The following is a 17,810-nucleotide window of genomic DNA, read 5'->3' as shown; positions in this document are numbered from 1 at the left end:
TTTTTTCTTATGCAGAATCTCGCCCAAAATATGGCGTGTTCGCTCAGTACTAATCTTTGTAGCATCTGCTAGCTCGCGCACCTTCACTTTCCGGTCAGCCAACACCATTTCATGTATTTTTTTGACATTTTCCTCGGTAACCGCATCGGAGGGCCTGCCGCTGCGGACTTCATCGGTAGTGGAGTTGCGGCCACCACGAAACTCTCGGATAATAATACCAAAGATCGGTATTAGACATCTTGAGGATTATTACGTAGAAATTTTTGTTTAATCTGAAACATATTTTTAATAATTTTGATTGTAACTTCTTAAAGGTTAAAAATGTAAGATATATTTTTACAAAAATTTTCGTAACATTGTGCAACATTCAAGTATAGATTATGATATGTAATAGTATCTACAAAGAATGTTATACTTGGAAACTAACTTGAAAGAATTTTTTACACGGAAAATTTTGTTGAGTTCTACAAATCTTATTAGACAACAGATCAAAAAAATATTTTTTTGGACCACTCCAAATAGGGGTCATTTAAAAAGTATCGCGGTTTTGTCACTAGATGGTATTGAGGGTCATATACGGGCAACACAACGATGGTGTCAAACGAGCGCGTATGAAGATGAATTTAGGTTACATTTTTAATTATAATGTAATGCCATGATATTCAATAGTACAGACTCGCACGATACATAGTACAACCGTTCATAATTAATCGTCGGTCAAATACATCTTTCACGTCCTATCCATCCTGAATTTCATCATTTCCTTGTATAATTATTCGTTATTCGCGCCTGCAATTACCGTGACATACCGCCGCTATTGCAATACTTATTGAAGTATCAGAAACTAACGATGTACCAACATTGACGTAGTGCCGACGATCGGACCGAGTCAATTAAATTAGTCTCGCAAATGTGCAACTGGTCGAATTCGTGGGCGACATATTCCCGGCGTGAAAGTACACGGAAGAGAACACGCGATATCCTGATGAACCACCGCCTCACAAGGGCATCAAAAATATGTCTCTCGCTGAACGCTACGGCGCCATCGACCAATAAAATATCGAGTACCGCGCCGTGCGGCAGGAAAAAGAGACGAGCACCACCTCCGCGTACCTCCCGATAAAACTTATGGTGCTTGTAAACCACCCAGTGGACAGTGCGGTGCGCACGCGAGAGTACAGGAAACATGTACTTTATAATAATAGTAAAAATAACGACGGCAACGACGGCGGTGGCGGTGGCGGCTGCGACGGCGACGATGGCGCAGCATGCGAACTTCTTCATGCATGCAAATGGATTGCGAGAAAGGCCGGTGCAGTATATATCTCGTTCTTGTATGTCCACGTTCTGTGCACTGCTACACAGAATATATACGATCCACCGTGGCCGCGTGTGTATTTCACGCGGGCTACCGCTGCGGTTCGACGGCCCTCGAACTAATGCCCTCGAGTTTCACGAGGTTCGAAAAATATCGATGGTACCGTATTAACTCCGGGCATGTTCTGCGAAAATTTAACCGGAAAATTTAGAATCAATGAGAAGCGACTGAAACACGGTGAAATGAAAGCGCAACGTCGCAATGATAAATGCAGTATAAATAAATGAGAGCATACGTTTATGCACGGAGGAAAAAATATTTGGTTGAATTAACTGAAATTGTGGTGGAAAATGAACGATCCAGAATTCTACTTAAGTTTATTAGATTTTTAATTAAATTTACTAGAATTCTGAATCGTTCATCTTCTATCAGAATTCCAGTTAATTCAATCAAATATTTTTTTTCCTTTTGTGTACTCAAAGAAAAAAAATCTTGGTGTTAATATTTTTATGTGAATCTTACAATTTCTAATTCAAGCAATTTGTGCACCATTTTATTTGCAATTATTTACAAATTAAATTACCATGTAATTTAATAATGCTGATGCTAATATTTTAAAACACTGTAAAGAATTTATCGCGAAAAATCATTCTAGTTAGGATTCGAATCTGGAATTCCCTACATTTTTCTACAGATGTTTTTTACAGATTGTAACTATAAAATTATGATTATTGCTACCACTGTCTTTTACTCTGAGTGTGAATAAAAGAAAGGTATATCAAATCAATGAATAAATAGTAATCGAAAATTCATTATGATTTAAAAAAATTCTTCAATAATTTCTCGATTTATATTCATCTTGTTTTTGTTCGATAACACACGATATTATTGTCGATTTTATGTTTTGGTTAAGCCACCATGCGTAAACACTACGAAAAACAATCCCGTCGATTATGGTTGTTTACGCGCCGATAAGAGAAATAATCGCAGTGTAATAGCATAATCATCGTTGCGTAAGAGGAAAATAACAGACATCGTTCCGTCGGAGGATCGTTGAGGATCATTTGAGCTGATCATCACGTTGCAAGAGATTAAAGGCGAAATTTAATGCACGAGAATAACGATTTTATTAATATTTAAAAATATCTAAAAATCTAGATAGATGTATAAGTCTAAAAATAATTTTACTAGATTATCAAAATAAATTATATAGATTGCTCAAGTCACTGGTTGTTAGAATATTAAAATTTTTTGCAGCATTATTACTTACGATTAAATGTTCTACTAATTATTTTAACAAAATTACTTTTAAATTTGTATAAGTAAGAACAATGGATTCACTTTGTGTCGATATAAATGCTAAGCGATAGATTAACGAAAAATGTAAAAAAGAACTTACATCAGCTGTTCGGGTGCACAGAAAATTCTTTATTTTGAATGTAACAAAACGAATAAGATATATGTTTCAATTCTCCAATTTAGATTCTTATCAATATAAAATATAATATCAATATATATATCGAAATTACATATTAATGGGGGGGGCTTTCTTTCATTGATAGATTCTTTCGAGTCTCATTTTATATATTTGTTTAAACAATAGATGTTGGTTATGCACGCCCAGTAAACAATATTTTGTATTTATGTTAAAATCGGTTCATTCAAGTCCTTGTTAAAATTTGGTATTGAATTTTTAACAATTCGAATGTCAATTTAACATGATTGTTACTTGAATATTGTGTTAAATATTTAATGTTTCTTAATATCAATATAACACAATGTATCAGTAAGTGAACAAATAATATAAAAATAATAATATAATAATAATAATATATAATAAATAATAAAGAAGTCTAGATTCGAATCTTACTTAAAGTAATATTTTTCGTGATAAAGCATACAGTATTTTAAAAGTAATTCAACAATCTCACAATAATTATCACGAATATTGCGTATTCCCTAGGCAGACAGACAGAGAGAGAGAGAGAGAGAGAGAGAGAGAGAGAGAGAGAGAGACATATGAGTGCATTAAAGAGCTCTTGCGAAACGTCCACGTGAGAGCGGCGAGCATTATTAGCGGCGAATTAATTGCAGCGGATGATTAGGTTCACGCTGCGTGCGAGGCGCGCAAGAGATTAAAAATCATCGGGATGATCGGTCGGACTTTGCGAGCGGGCGATATATCGAGTTGTTTACGAATAACGTCGACATAAGGAAGAATATTCTTCGGCTCCTTCAAAAGTAACGGAGCAAACGGATCCGCGCGTGGTATTTTACAGATAGGATCCTAAAGTATGTTGCGTAAATAACACGGTATACCGCCGTGGTTCGCCGCATGAGATGCCTTCTGCAAGCCGCCGCCGTTTTCTCATTGTGCCGTAAAAATATTTTACGCACCGATACGATAGTGTCGATATATCGGCATGGCTTATCGTCTATATACAAAGGTACACAGTTGGAAAATTTGTGTTAAGCTTAACACGTTTTGTTCTATTTCATGATTCCAAAAGATCCACTCAAATTTTTGTGTTAATTTACAAGATATATATGCTAGAAAGTAATACAAACATATATCTATTGGAAAATTATGGAAGCGATGTCTCTTCAATAAAATTGATAAATAATAGTTAAATTGGCACGTTAAATTTTTAATCATTTATTTTAAACTTTAATGTGATTTTAAAATTAAATTATATTTATGTTATTTATTTACTCATAAGTTATATTTAACACTAAAAAATATTAAATATCAATTTAAACACAAAATACTTAAATAATACAATCATATTGTGTTAAATTAACACTCTGACATATTAAAAATTCAACACAAAGAGTTTAATAAGATTTGATTTTAACACAAGTCGTTGACACAAGAACGTTGTCAGCTGTTTTTTAAAGCAAAGTATATAAAATATTTAAAAAAAATTAAAGTTATATTTTGAAAGTAGATTTTACTGCTAAAGTAGATTCACTGCAGTTACTTGGTAAGGCAGAACAACGTTCTTGTGCTACTGATTGTATCCATAAAATATTTTTTACTGTATACTGGCGAACACATCGAGAAATTCCCTCGTGCAAATCGAGTAATAAGATTGGAAATATGTAAATATAATAACTATAGATTTTATTACAAACGTTTTAAAGTGTATATTGGAAAGTTTAAAAATAAATTATTTAGCAAAAATATATTTTTTTCTAACATTTTCTTTTTAAATTTTTTTAAATATTATATTTTAATTTTCTTCTTTAAGAGACTGAATCATTTTAAGTAGGTGATATGCCCTTATGCATATGTATGTAATTGCTTGCTTATAAGAGTAGTAATTATCCTTACGTGTCTGGTAAGATTTCTACGCGTAAAACAACACCATTTGAGAAATGTTTAAGCCCATTTAAAATTAATATCGTGCAATCTTCTGTGTACGTCGACAAAAATTCCGACGCGCGATTTACGTGCGCGAATGAAAAAAAATTCGATAAAATAATATCGCATGTAGAATCGAGAAGCGTGTACTTTGCAGGAAAAAGGATGTAGACAGAGTAATGTATGTACCTAATCAAAAAATCTCATTAAGGAACGCCGATGATCCAACGTACGTAATTGCCATCTTCGCGTTATACCGACACGAATTCGATTCGATTTTTTCGATTGATTTTTATAATCGAGCATCTTTATAGAGCTGGGTACGCAGGGAAATAACGAAAAATCCTTGGAATTCGCAAACGAGCATGATCGAGCAATCGTTTCACGCCGACTTTTCGTAAAAGATCGCGAAAAATTTCTTTAACGGCTTGTAATGACCGATCAGATGCCTAATGAGAAAAATTCGCTGCGAAACGTCCGAAGAAGAAATATCAAAATATATGTATTGTCGATGGATGGCGAAGATCTTCTTCGTATCAACTATAACAACTCATTAATCATTAATAATAACATTACAATTGTGATACAATTGTAAATACTTATCGAACGTTCTACAACAGTTGGATGGAATCTCCAAGATAATCTAAAGAATTGCCGTAGAAAGAGAAAAAAAAACCGTATACTCTTCTCATGAAAAATTCATTTCACGTGAATATTTGCATCAAAAGTCAAGGCTAACGAAAATATCACGACATTGTCGCGTATGTTTCGCTGCATAATTTGTTTTTTAATACAAACATACAAAAAAGGATTTTATTAAAATATCTAAAAATTTAGATATAAATCTGAAAAAAAATCATTTTTATTGAGTTATCAAAATATGTAGCACGCTCAAACATAATAGACAATGCTGCAAAAAGTTTTGACATTTTAGCTTGAGCATTCTACATAATTATTTTGATCAAACAAAATTTTCTGTATATGTAAAAATTTAGCTTTAAATTTTTAGATACTTTAGATACTTTAGAATTTTTAGATATTTTGTTGATTAATTCATTCTTTATCGATATCTCTCTTCTCGGTACCTTTTCGCAGAAATATTGCATTGTGCAGTAATATTTATCACGATTTATATTGTAAATCCTGCAATCGTTTTAATCCTCTCTCGCCGGGAAAAATAACAGAATTTACGTCTATTGTTCCTGAGGGATCGATCGGAGGGAAAGAAATACGAGCGGGAATTCGAAATATATGAAATGGTTCTGCCGCAATCGTCAGACGCCATTACCTACACTGTGCACCTGCGTGGTATGTTTACTTTATGATATCTACCGACCGGTAATTACGAGTGGCGATTTCTTACTGCTAGTCGTGTTCGTTGCTAGCAGTGATGCAGTGACAGCTTATTTTAAACTTATTTATAGATGTATTTATTTTAATTAACATCAAATTCTTCACACAAGCAAAACAATTTCAGAGAATATTCTGTTAGATGTTTCGATAACATCTAGAAAATTAAATTACACAATTTAATACTAAATTCTTTCTGAACTGTCATAATACATACCTGATGTAGCATTTTTAGCTCATTTTACTTCAATTTACTCAAAATTCATATTATATAAATTCTGATAACGACATCATATTCAACACGAAAAAAATCTTCGGTATACGTACTTTGGCACTTCAGAGAGAAAAAAATTATATTTTGTCAAACTACCCCTGGTGAAAAATTTTCTAAAAATTTTTTTATATATTATATAATTTTTCAGAATGTTTATATAAGATCCAAAAATTTCTGTAATTTGAATAATTTTTATAACTTTATAAAAAATATTTCAAAACTGCCTACATCTTTTCTAAAATTCTTCGTGTGAATTCTAAAATATTCTAAAATTTCTGCCGAGAAAAGAGGAACAAATGGAATCGCAAGTTCCTTGAACTCATGCGATTTTATGCTATATCTAATCTTACTGTACGGTAGCTACGAGCCGGGACTGCCAACGAATCGTCAGGATAACGATTTTACAACCTTGCACCCAGTCGAAGCTTCCGCGAGTCGCATCTCGAGGACTTTCACCGCACTGCGGAAGATCCTGTGCACGAACCATAACCTGTCCCAACTAGCACGACACGGGTGTAAAGTCTTGTGACGGTGACTTTACTCGCCGCAACGATCTCGCGAAGAACGGTCTATGCGAACACTTTTCTCGCTATTAGATAGGAGAGATGAGACGTATGCGATTTTTGTCGAGGAAAACGTAGAATCTAATCACGCTGCAGTCATAACGAGCGAAGACAACGTTATAGATACATGTCAAATAAAGTAACTATCTTAATACCTAGTTCTTTCGTTCAAATTAGAATTCATCTAGAAATTAAAATTAGAATTTATTCAGCATTTCTTATTTGCGGCAATAAAATTCTATTTTAGAAATATCATAATTAAACTGTTATAATATACCCATAGAATCAGTATAATCGTTATTTTTATCGGGAAATTACTATATGGGGACTTCGGATGCATATATATTTATCGTTTAATTAATTTTCTTAAATTTTTTTTTTTCTCGTTAAAATTAGAATTCTCGTTCAGAGTTCCTAATTTAAAATTCATTATATTTAAAATGAGGAATTTATTAGGATTTTTTGTTTTTTCTTATGTGCAATGCGTGTGAAATTTTATTTTAGAAATATCATAATTAAACTCGAATAATCATTATTATTATCTGACAATTTTATTGCACAGGACTTATTAGGAAACGCGTGTGTTTATGATTCGCGAGGCAAGTAAAACGCGATATGAATTGATTATCCGTTAATAATAACAGCGCCTCGTCGCGCGACTAAAGAGCGATCATTCATCACTCGGAAGAGAAACGAGGGGAGGGGAAAAGAATAAACGAAGTGGATTTCGCTTTTCCCCGATTGCGAGACCTTTCTTCCCTCCAGTGAATATCGGCATGGGAACTGTTAGGTGAAAGGGAATCGTAAACACGCGCTCATGTCGGAGCGAAGAAACGCGGCTTTTGCGAGCGGCTATGCCTGCTGCGGAGGATTGTCTCTCTCGCAATTCACCTCTAGTAGGTAGGTGGGTTAACACACCTTCGTTAGAAACCAACAGCTGTAATTTATGACGGCCATTCTTCCCATTCGACTATCCGACGGAGTCGTTAGATCGGCGTAAAGAAAAGCCTTTAATGTCCGGCGATCACCTTTCCCCTTTTACGCGCGATCTCTCGTGGATCTTGATTAAATCGAGAACTCAACCGAGGAATGCCATGATAATCCGGCATTTACGCGCATCAGCTTCGGAAATCGATTCGACGCGATTCAACCACTGATATAAATATATGTACATGAATTGTGCTGATTAGCATTACCAAGGCATCTATAAACATTCGACATTTTACAAGAAAAATTTATTATAATAGCGTATTATAATAGCGTGATAGTAAAGCTACTTTCTTTTTAGAAGATATAATCGATACAAGTGTTCTATTTTTATTATTTATTGAATGCCAAGAAAAAAAAAGATAGAACATTTAACTGTGTCTCCTGAAAGAAAAATAATCTTTATGCACGGAAAGGATGGTTTTGCTGAAGTATCTTATAAAAATTTAACTAGATACAGATCAGAAAATAATTTTGTTGGACTAGCAAATTAATTACGTAAGTCGCCCAAACTGATTATTAAAATATCGAAGCTCTATTCACCGCTTTTCATGCTTCAAATTCCTACGTAATTATTTCGATAGTCCAACAAAATTATTTTCAAATCTATATCTAGCTAAATTTTTAAATACTTCAGTAAAACTGTTCTTCCTACGTGTGACATATTTCAGAAAACTTTCTTTATGAAATGACGGATCTCTAATTGAATACAGAGTTCTTGCGAAGTGGGAACTGAAAATATCAGCAATCCGTATAATACATATCGATAGATTCAACTCGATTCAACCGCGAAAAAGTAAAACTCGGCCGCGACGCGCGTAACGCATGTCAGGAGACGTTCGATAATTTATCACAGACCGTGACGACGCGACATCCGTCGCAATAGGCCATCCGATTACGCATTAATCATCGCGTTTAACCTACATTTGTACCTGCCCGCACGACGCACACGCCCATTGATAAAGACAGGTTACAATGCATGTTACAACATCGTCATGGCGTTCATAACATCGACGAGTTTACCGTATATCCCCAGCGACTGGATAATAATTCAGCATCGAGCAAACGCTATGCATAAACAATATAAACACGTATACGAATATTGATACGTTTTGGTGCTTTTGCATTGTTATTATTATTAGACTGTAATCTAATCGCTATAAAATTTTCGAATTATATCTAACACACCGTTATCATCATTATTATCTGTTATTTTTCTTCTTCATTATCTTGTCATAATTATATAATTACATAGATCCATCTTCAATACTAAAATCACCAAAAGTAAAAATATTTTTGACAGAATATGTAATTACGAATTCACGTGGAAAATTATTCGAATAAGAATGTAATTCTTAGAAAAGGTTTCTGGTTATTTCAAACGATCGAGAAATTTTACAGCGAGAAATAAATTTCAATGCGTACGAGTATATCCAGACCTGATTTAATAACGAAAAGCACGATTTAATAACAAGTCAAAGAAAAAAAAAAAATAAAGTGCAGAGAAGAGAAGACTCCCGATACCAGATCGTTCATCCAGCAGGCTCGAGAAAGGCAAAAGGAATTTATGCGTACGTCCGTTCTCTTCCTCTCTCTTTCTTTCACTCTCGCTCTCTTTTCTCTTCCTCCATCTCTTACTAGCGAGCGTTTATCACGCCAGCAGCAATAATAAATTCGAGTAGTGATATTCAATAACTTTAATCGATATGGCCCACCGTGCACATAACATTCAATAACTTTAATCGATATGGCCCACCGAGGCCTCACGTACGCATGCGACATAGCAGACCACAAAAGTGTTACGCATGATGGAGACGAGGCGAAGCGGCGGCGCTCCAGCACAAACGGACGAAATATACGAGCCTATCTCCGGGAGTAATTAGAACTCGATCATTTTTTGTACGCGAAAGATGAGATAAGATGGTAAAATAAGAATCACGAAAAAACGGCCAGCATCCTTGTCTCTTTTAACAGATCATTCGAGCAGCTGCATGGTTGTTAATTTTCTTAGACTATTAAAATAATTATCTAATAAGAAGAGAACACAGAGAATTCTTTACGGATTTCGATCTCCTTCAATATGATGAATCTACATCAAAAATAAATTGTGTATTTATTTAAATTCACCATGCTGAAGAAATTAATTAAAATTCATGAAGAGTTCCTCTTCTTGTAAGACGTTTAAGCATAATGACACTGCTACAAAAAATATTTTGTATTCTACCAACTTAAATATATTCTACGTAATTATTTTACACTGCATGAATAAAATTATATATATTTTCAGATTTGTATCTAACTAAATTTTTGAATAGCTTCAGCATAATTGTTCTTTTCACTTGAGAATAAAAAATAAAATTATAAATAAAGAAATTATAATATTTAATATTTAATATTTAATATTTGACTCTTTTAGATTTTTCTAATACAATATAAATATTGATTGAAAATTTCTGTTAACACATCCAATATTCTAGATCTGTCTAGAAAATGACAGTGCTCTGTATGTAATCTAAATAAACAGGCAATAAAAAGATACAATTCCTTTCACGGTTTTTTCAGTCACATCTACATACATAAAGTTTATAAAACGTGCATATGTACTCTACAAGTGAAAATCCAGGATATGTTTCTACTACTACTTTCTTCACGATAGAATTTAATTGGTGCACGATTTGCCTATTATGACTAGCAACTACGACGTGAGATATTTTAAGTACATTCTCTATCTGTCACGTTGAAACCCGATCCATTGGGAAGCAATTACAATATTCCGTATTAACTTATCGAGCGCCGGATGGCAGAAACGTGACTCATCATTACATCGCGAACGATTAAACTTTATACACACTTCATGCATAAAGTTTCGCCGCTCGAGAAGACTTTCGCGCTGCACCCGCAGTAAAACAGGAAGGTCTAAGTGTCTACGTATCGAAAAATAAAGACCCCGTCGGGCTGCAGAAACATCGCGAGAAAGATCGCGAGAAAGATCGCGAACGGCGAACGAGAGACGAAATGAACCATAATAATTACAGACAAAAAATCCTGACGCCAAAGTGAAATTTTATTTACCGTCACTAAATTTTGCGGCGAGACAGCACGTATATCACGTATACGGGCTTTGCATGTACATTAACATGTACGCACGCATACAAGTGTCTAATACATATGGGCATCAGGGACAACTTTACCAGAGGCTAAATAGAGTTCTGCGGATTTTATTTCACACAAATCAACTTCAAAGCTCGTCCGAATTCCGCGTTTTATTTTCTACACACAATATTTCTTAATTTAAATTTAAGCTGTTTATGTATTTGCCCACTTATTTAATTCTTATATCTAAGAAAAACTTATATCTAAGAAATAATTCAAAAAATTTAAATTTCTTAAAATATTTCTTGGATATAAATTAAATGATAAACTAATTGAAGGACTTAAATTTGAGTTAAAAAATATTACATAAAAAATTTATTTTTCATTAAAAAATGAAATAAAATTTAATTTTGGCACAAAGAATAATCACATGATTCTCTTTCGTCCAAATCAATAATTGAAGATATATAAATTTAATTTAAATTACAATAATTTAATAAATCTAAATTTCTTATTTAAATTATTTATCAAGTTCGAAAAATATTTATTACAATAGCGCGTTTCTGATACTATTCTGTTAGACTGCTAATTGCAAATTTTGTGTTCTAGTGTCTAGAAGCGATTGTGAAAGACATTTGCATATGGAGTCTGCAAAAGAGCAATCGCGGGAGCAACCAAGGAGACACTGTCGTGACGTGTCCGACTTAAAGGATGAAAAGGTGCGGTTCAGGCTGGTGAAAAACTAAGCACTGGAATTCGCACTGGCGAAATGAATTGCGTGCACGCCTCTCGCAATCATTCACACGACGTTTTATTGAGCAAGACTGGCTATATGGCGTATATTCGCTAGTTGTGCACACCTGCCGTCATAGACGATATTTTTGCTCCTTTTTCTCTTGAATAAGCATCATTAAATTGCAAATTTTTCCCGTAACTGTGCATATATTTGGTAATTTATATAAAGTAATTTTCATATTATTTTCTGATTAAAACAAGCAACGATTACATTTAAAAAATAAAAAAGTTATTAAATTAAAAGTAAGAAATTAAGTAATTAAATTAAGAGTAAAAAATTTGAGAGGCCTTTTTATTTTTATTTACATTGAAAAAAATTTTTGAAAATGGACGAATCAGAAATTTCTAATTAAATTTATTCGAATTCTAGTTGAGATAACCGGAATTCTGGTTGATACAATATATCTCTGATAAAATTTACTAAAATTCTTATTTTTATCAGAATAATTATATTAATTAGAATTCTAGTTATCTCAACTGGAATTCTAATAGATTTAACCAGAAAATTCTGATTTGTCTGTTTTCCACCAGAATTATTATTTAATCCAACCAGATCAATTTTCTCAGTGTAAAAGTGATAAACAAGAAGCATAAAAACCAAATAGTATCTAATGTGTTGATTAATAAATGCTGATTGTTTATATAACCTTTTTATGCTTTTTTAAAAATCAAATTCTGCTTAATTTAGATCCTGTACTGCGTTCTTTATATGTTACTTTTAATTTTAAACTATATTTAAATATAAGCCTTTACTTTCTATTTATTATCTTAAAATAATAAGTATAATAGTAAACAATTCTACCCAAATAAAAAAAATATTTTTATGCGAGTAATAAGAAATGACAAATCTGGATAATGACGAATTTACCGTGGAATATCGGATCGCGTCAGCGTGAAAGTGACGTTATCTAATAACGCGAGCTAATTGCGTGTGCTTATCTTCCGCCAAACGTAAACGATTCCGACGATGCGTAAGCTTTGCGTTAAAGTCTCAGCATTGTCAAACATTACGTAATGTAGCGTAACAACTTTCTCATATGCGGTTTCACGTCGCGACAGTAACAAAAAGCGACAGATCTTCCTTTCGGTGACAAATAATTGTCGCGCGAAATTTCAACCATCATCACGTGGGAAACGATTTCCTTTTTCTTAAACGCAACAAAGTGCAGCTTTTGCGATAAATAAAGTTTTCCTCAAATAAATCAATCAGCAGCTATCACTAACAAGACTATTATTATAGTATTTGTGTAGTAATTTTGCTTTCACATGCTATGCAATTTTTCGTAAATTATAGTACGTGCGAAATCTGAATTATATTATAGTTTTCCAAATCACTGTTTCTCTATATCAAAAAATCAACTTAGAAATTCTGCACCTGAATTTTTGACCAATCACCTCTTAGATAGCTTGTATTATTTTTTTAAATTGCTTCCGCTGTGTATCGGCTTCTGCTTATTTTCTTTTTAATTGTTTCTACAGTGTAGTATTTAATTGCATCTATGTTCATGTACATTGTGAGAACTTTCCTTCAATAATTATTCAATATTTGTGTTTTGTTCTTCGGCATACAACAACTCTACGTGAGATGCTGCGATTATATAAGAATGCTTTTTCGAAAAAAATGGATGTTCCACCACGGAAAAATCTCAAAAGGTCTGTCTCAAAAGGTGATGAACGCGATATGATTATCGCGGAATTAATAGCGGGACTTATGTAACAACATTCATGCATAAACACTTATGATAAGACCTCGCGCGATTTCGTTGATCTCTTCAAGTTTTCTCTGTGCGAAAGTTTAAAATGTTGAACATCATGCAAATCACCTAGAAATCTTTTTTTTAAATTCTGCAAAAGATTTTTAATTTACTTTTTAGTAAATAAAAAGATATGTAAATAAAATAATTAATACAAGAAATATTCTTGAATTTGGAACAATTAGAGAAGTAGATTAATTTTTTTCGTATAAAATGGAAAATGAAAAATGCATAGGCAATAAAAATATAATAATACGGTTTTTAAGGATAAATTGCTAAATACCAATGTTTCGTGAACATTGCAGTTCATCAGAATGAGAAGCAACTTGCGATACTGATTTCATATCGGGCGACTTCTCGTCCTGAAGTGAACTGCAATGTTCACGAAAATAATCCACAAGCCGCGTAGCTTTTTTGAAAAAAAATTTCTGTGACACCCTCGAAAGCGTTATTAATATAAAAACAGTTCATTTTTTTATTAAAAATAACTCATAAATCTCAATCACTTTTCTAGTTTTTATACAATTTAATGAATATATGTATATTGTCACGAGAGGATAATCACTTAATGTAGGATAATGTTCACGAAATCAAATTATAAATATATAATTATAAAATTTATAGAAATCCTCCTATATAATCCAATAATTACATATGCACGAGAAATCATTGTGTAATATTATATAAAATGGTTTATTTTACCAAATGCCTTCATATGTAGTAAAGAAAATTATTTGTAATATATCACAGATAAAATCATATAAAATCAAATAAAATCATGTATCACTGTGGGAATATTTCAGCTAGTAGTTATTTTCTCGTATTGTCACGATTCGACAATCATAAAGACATCTGTTAATTCGTTTCACCAACACGGAACACTTAATGTTTAAGAACGGCTGGTACCTCTTTAGTAATTTGCCTCTTACACTCAAACCATACATCTTTCTCGTCTCTCAGGCGGAAATTATAATTTTCTCTAAGACACCTATAGAAAGAGAAAGAGGACTCAGTTTAAACGAACCGCTCCATACATCGAATACTCCTCGCGTTGGAATTTCCTTGCTCCACGATCGGCCCTTCAAACGTAAATTGCGTCGAACAAACTAACCATACTGTTCGATTACGACGAAGCTTACGTAAGAACTCGAGGTAACCATGGACAGATCCAAAAGAAATGCTGCAGGAAAGACAAGGTAAGTAAACAGAGAAAGAGAGAGAAAGAGATGAGGAAGAGGAAAAGAAAGAAAAGTCAGAGAACTCCCGATGCTCGACGAGAATTACACAAAGTTCTCGTGAACAATGGCGATCCTGGAGATCTACGGCAAGCGTGGTCAACGGGACTGAATTATCGGCGTGTTTGGACTCTCTCGTGCACGAGCTTTCTCGTGAATAACTCGTAACGTACAGCACCTGTGAGAACGCATCCAAACGTACGCACACATTGCACGGAGGCATACCGAGGGCGAAAACAAGCGGCCGATCACCTCACCGTAGGAATTCCTATCACAATAACGATCGGTTGTAAACCGGCGCATCCACATCTGATGATTCGAATCCCCGTTTCACAGCTCGGATAATCATCTACAGCAGGCGGCCGACATGCGTGGACGCACGTAAGTCCAAAGGTTCGCGCGAGATCGCGAATGGTGTTACATAGCCTGCATATAGCCCGAGGAATCCGCAAGAATTAGTTTTAGACGTGCGCAGTTGGAGAATTTGTGTTAAGTTTAACATATGTTCGAAAATGTTCAAATTTGTGTATTGGTTTTGTACAAGATGAATATGTTAGAAAAAAAAAACACAAATATTGTGTAAAAAATTAACACAAGAAATGTAACTCTGACACAATTTGTGTGGAAATATATTTCTTCAATAAAATGAACATTTTAATATATTAAATTAACACATTCAGTCACTTTAGAATTTATTTAAAATACATTATTTTTATTGTTCATTGTTCACTTACTCATAAATCATGTTATTTTAATACTAAGAAATGTTAAATATCAAACATTTGAATATAGTAAAAATTGCAACACAAAAATTTTAACAATGACCAATTTTAACACAAATACACAATGTTTTTACCATGTAGAAACATTTAACGCATCGACCATTGTGACGGCAGATATCATCGTGGGGTCATCACCTACGATGGCGATGAAAATCTCGAAGAAAAGACTCATTATTAGCTGTTTCTTCGCGATTCATGAGAGATACGCAATATATGAATAGATCGTTATTACCACGTACCATTTAATCAGCATTTTTTCCACGTAAAATTGCGCGGCGTTTCAGAGAAAGCAAGCCGTCGTCGTCACGTCATCGATTGCGGTAACGCGATTCATATCGCGAATGACTGAAAACTACGATGACTTGGGCGAACGACGACGATTGTTGATCTATCGATCGATATCCACGCGGACTTGTCCGTTATTTTCATGATCGAAAGGCGGAAATAACGGAACATCTTCCATGATCGTCGTGATAATTTTGAGATACGGTCCGAATCGTTGGAATTAATGATACCTGAGGATTGTATGTGTGTGTGTGTTGTACGAACCATAGTATCGTTATGGAATATATTATACCGGGGTTGTCGAACTCGGGAGTCATAAAAGCTTTGATGGTCGTCACGAAAAGAAGTTTTTCTGTATAAACGAGCCAAGTTACTTTATATTATCCTCCATAATCTGTCGGAAATAGCTGTGCCATTAGATGACAATTGATATATTGATTGTGATCAGGAGAAATCAAGAAATTTGCTAAAGAAAAAATTTTACGCATGATTTCACACAGTGCGAAGCAGAATATTCTAGGAATACTATATAATATGTAAGTAGAATTCGAATTCATATGTTGCAAATCTAGATTGTGTAAAATATTATGTAGGTAATATGTGTGAAAATTTTTGCGTCATTAATCATTACATGAAATAATTCATGGTGAAATTGAAATAATACCATGCAAATTACGAACAAAAATTCAATACAATTATCGAAACAATTCAAATTTATAATTCTTCTTAATCTAATTTATTTGAACACACACACACACACACACACACAATCAATTAAAAATAACGACGTTTATCGTAAATTTTCAATTTATTCATCGATGCTTGATATTTTTTCGGTTCTTCTATTTAAATTCTATTATTATGTGTGATGGATGAAGGACTGTGATTAAGAGAAAACTTGTTCTGCTTTCGATAAACACACATCTATATAATTTATTGAGATTTCTATTTATTTTTATTTAACATTCCCTGTGTTGGTTCATTTTCGGTCTTTAAATGAAATTTATTTATGAAAGGTGAATAAAAACTCCATCTTGAAATTATGACGTTAATCTTCGATTTCGAATGGAGCATCGGGCATCGATTACAGAAGTCCGATCGAGTAGGTGGATTATTCGCGTATTTCTTCGCGCGGGAATCCTTTCCTCGTTGGCTTCCTGGTTGGAAACGAAATACCAGATTTCAATACGAAAGGCACACGTGCTCGCGATCGCAGTCGATGGGATCCGTACCGGTGAAATCGAGATAGCCGAGGTGGTCTAATCTCGGTGCATCTATCAGCCATCTTTCGACCCCGGCGATTCATCTGTGCCGTACCGAACGTGCCTACACCTCTAATACGCCTCGATTCAAGCGACTCTCTCGGTATCTTCTATGCCATTCTCCTCCCGCTGGCTATCGTTTGCGTCGCCGTTCGCCGCATCTGTCTCTCTCTTTCTTTCACGCCGGGCTTTCATTATTTCGCGATACCTTCGAGGACGAAACGAAAGGCGTAGGTGGGCAGGGAGGGAAATCGGCGTCAGTAAATCGGCGATCGAGCCACCGTGAGAAGATGCTCGCGGGGTTTTCAACGCATCCTGGCTACCACGATCTACCTCGCTCTAATCCTCAGAACTTTTACGCTCGATGAACGCAACTACGATGGACGCGAAAGTCACGGGATATCCTCTCTCAACCTCAACGAAGAACGCCTCGGGCGGGATACTAATGGCCCGGAATGCGCGCAATTTGCGCCCGAGCAAGAAGAGCGAAATCGTCATGGGTCGCCGTGAAGAATCGTACCTGGAATTTGTGCGCTTCTTCAGTGTGATTATCGCGGCAGCCGACAAAATTAAGAAAATGTGACTGTTAGATGATACTTTGACGCTTGTCACTTTGTTTAAATTTTCTATATTGCCTGAATTCTTCACTCATTTGTGAAGAATAGAAATGAACTATGTACACACATACATTAAAAACAAAATATCTACTAAATTTTAATAAATATTTGTTTGAATAAAGTTAAGTAAA

The 17,810-nt window shown here is 34.2% G+C and overlaps 2 protein-coding genes across 3 annotated transcripts in view; one reads left to right on the top strand and one right to left on the bottom strand.

The window, feature by feature from the left end:
• The window catches only part of LOC105149623 (Tie-like receptor tyrosine kinase), a 187,241-nt gene that overhangs the window by 82,146 nt on the left and 87,285 nt on the right, over positions 1-17,810 (bottom strand). The gene's annotated exons all lie outside the window — the stretch shown is intronic.
• On the top strand, positions 631-15,400 carry LOC147907750 (uncharacterized). The gene is made up of 2 exons (XM_087411775.1): positions 631-1,312; positions 11,559-15,400. Exons 1-2 carry the CDS (start codon positions 1,129-1,131, stop codon positions 11,693-11,695), a joined length of 321 nt encoding a protein of 106 aa, XP_087267901.1. The 5' UTR covers positions 631-1,128; the 3' UTR covers positions 11,696-15,400.

The sequence above is a fragment of the Acromyrmex echinatior genome, chromosome 12 (genome assembly GCF_024713525.1).
Source record: "Acromyrmex echinatior isolate Ae372 chromosome 12, ASM2471352v2, whole genome shotgun sequence".
Lineage (NCBI taxonomy): Eukaryota > Metazoa > Arthropoda > Insecta > Hymenoptera > Formicidae > Acromyrmex > Acromyrmex echinatior.
This window is presented reverse-complemented; position numbering and strand designations above follow the sequence as displayed.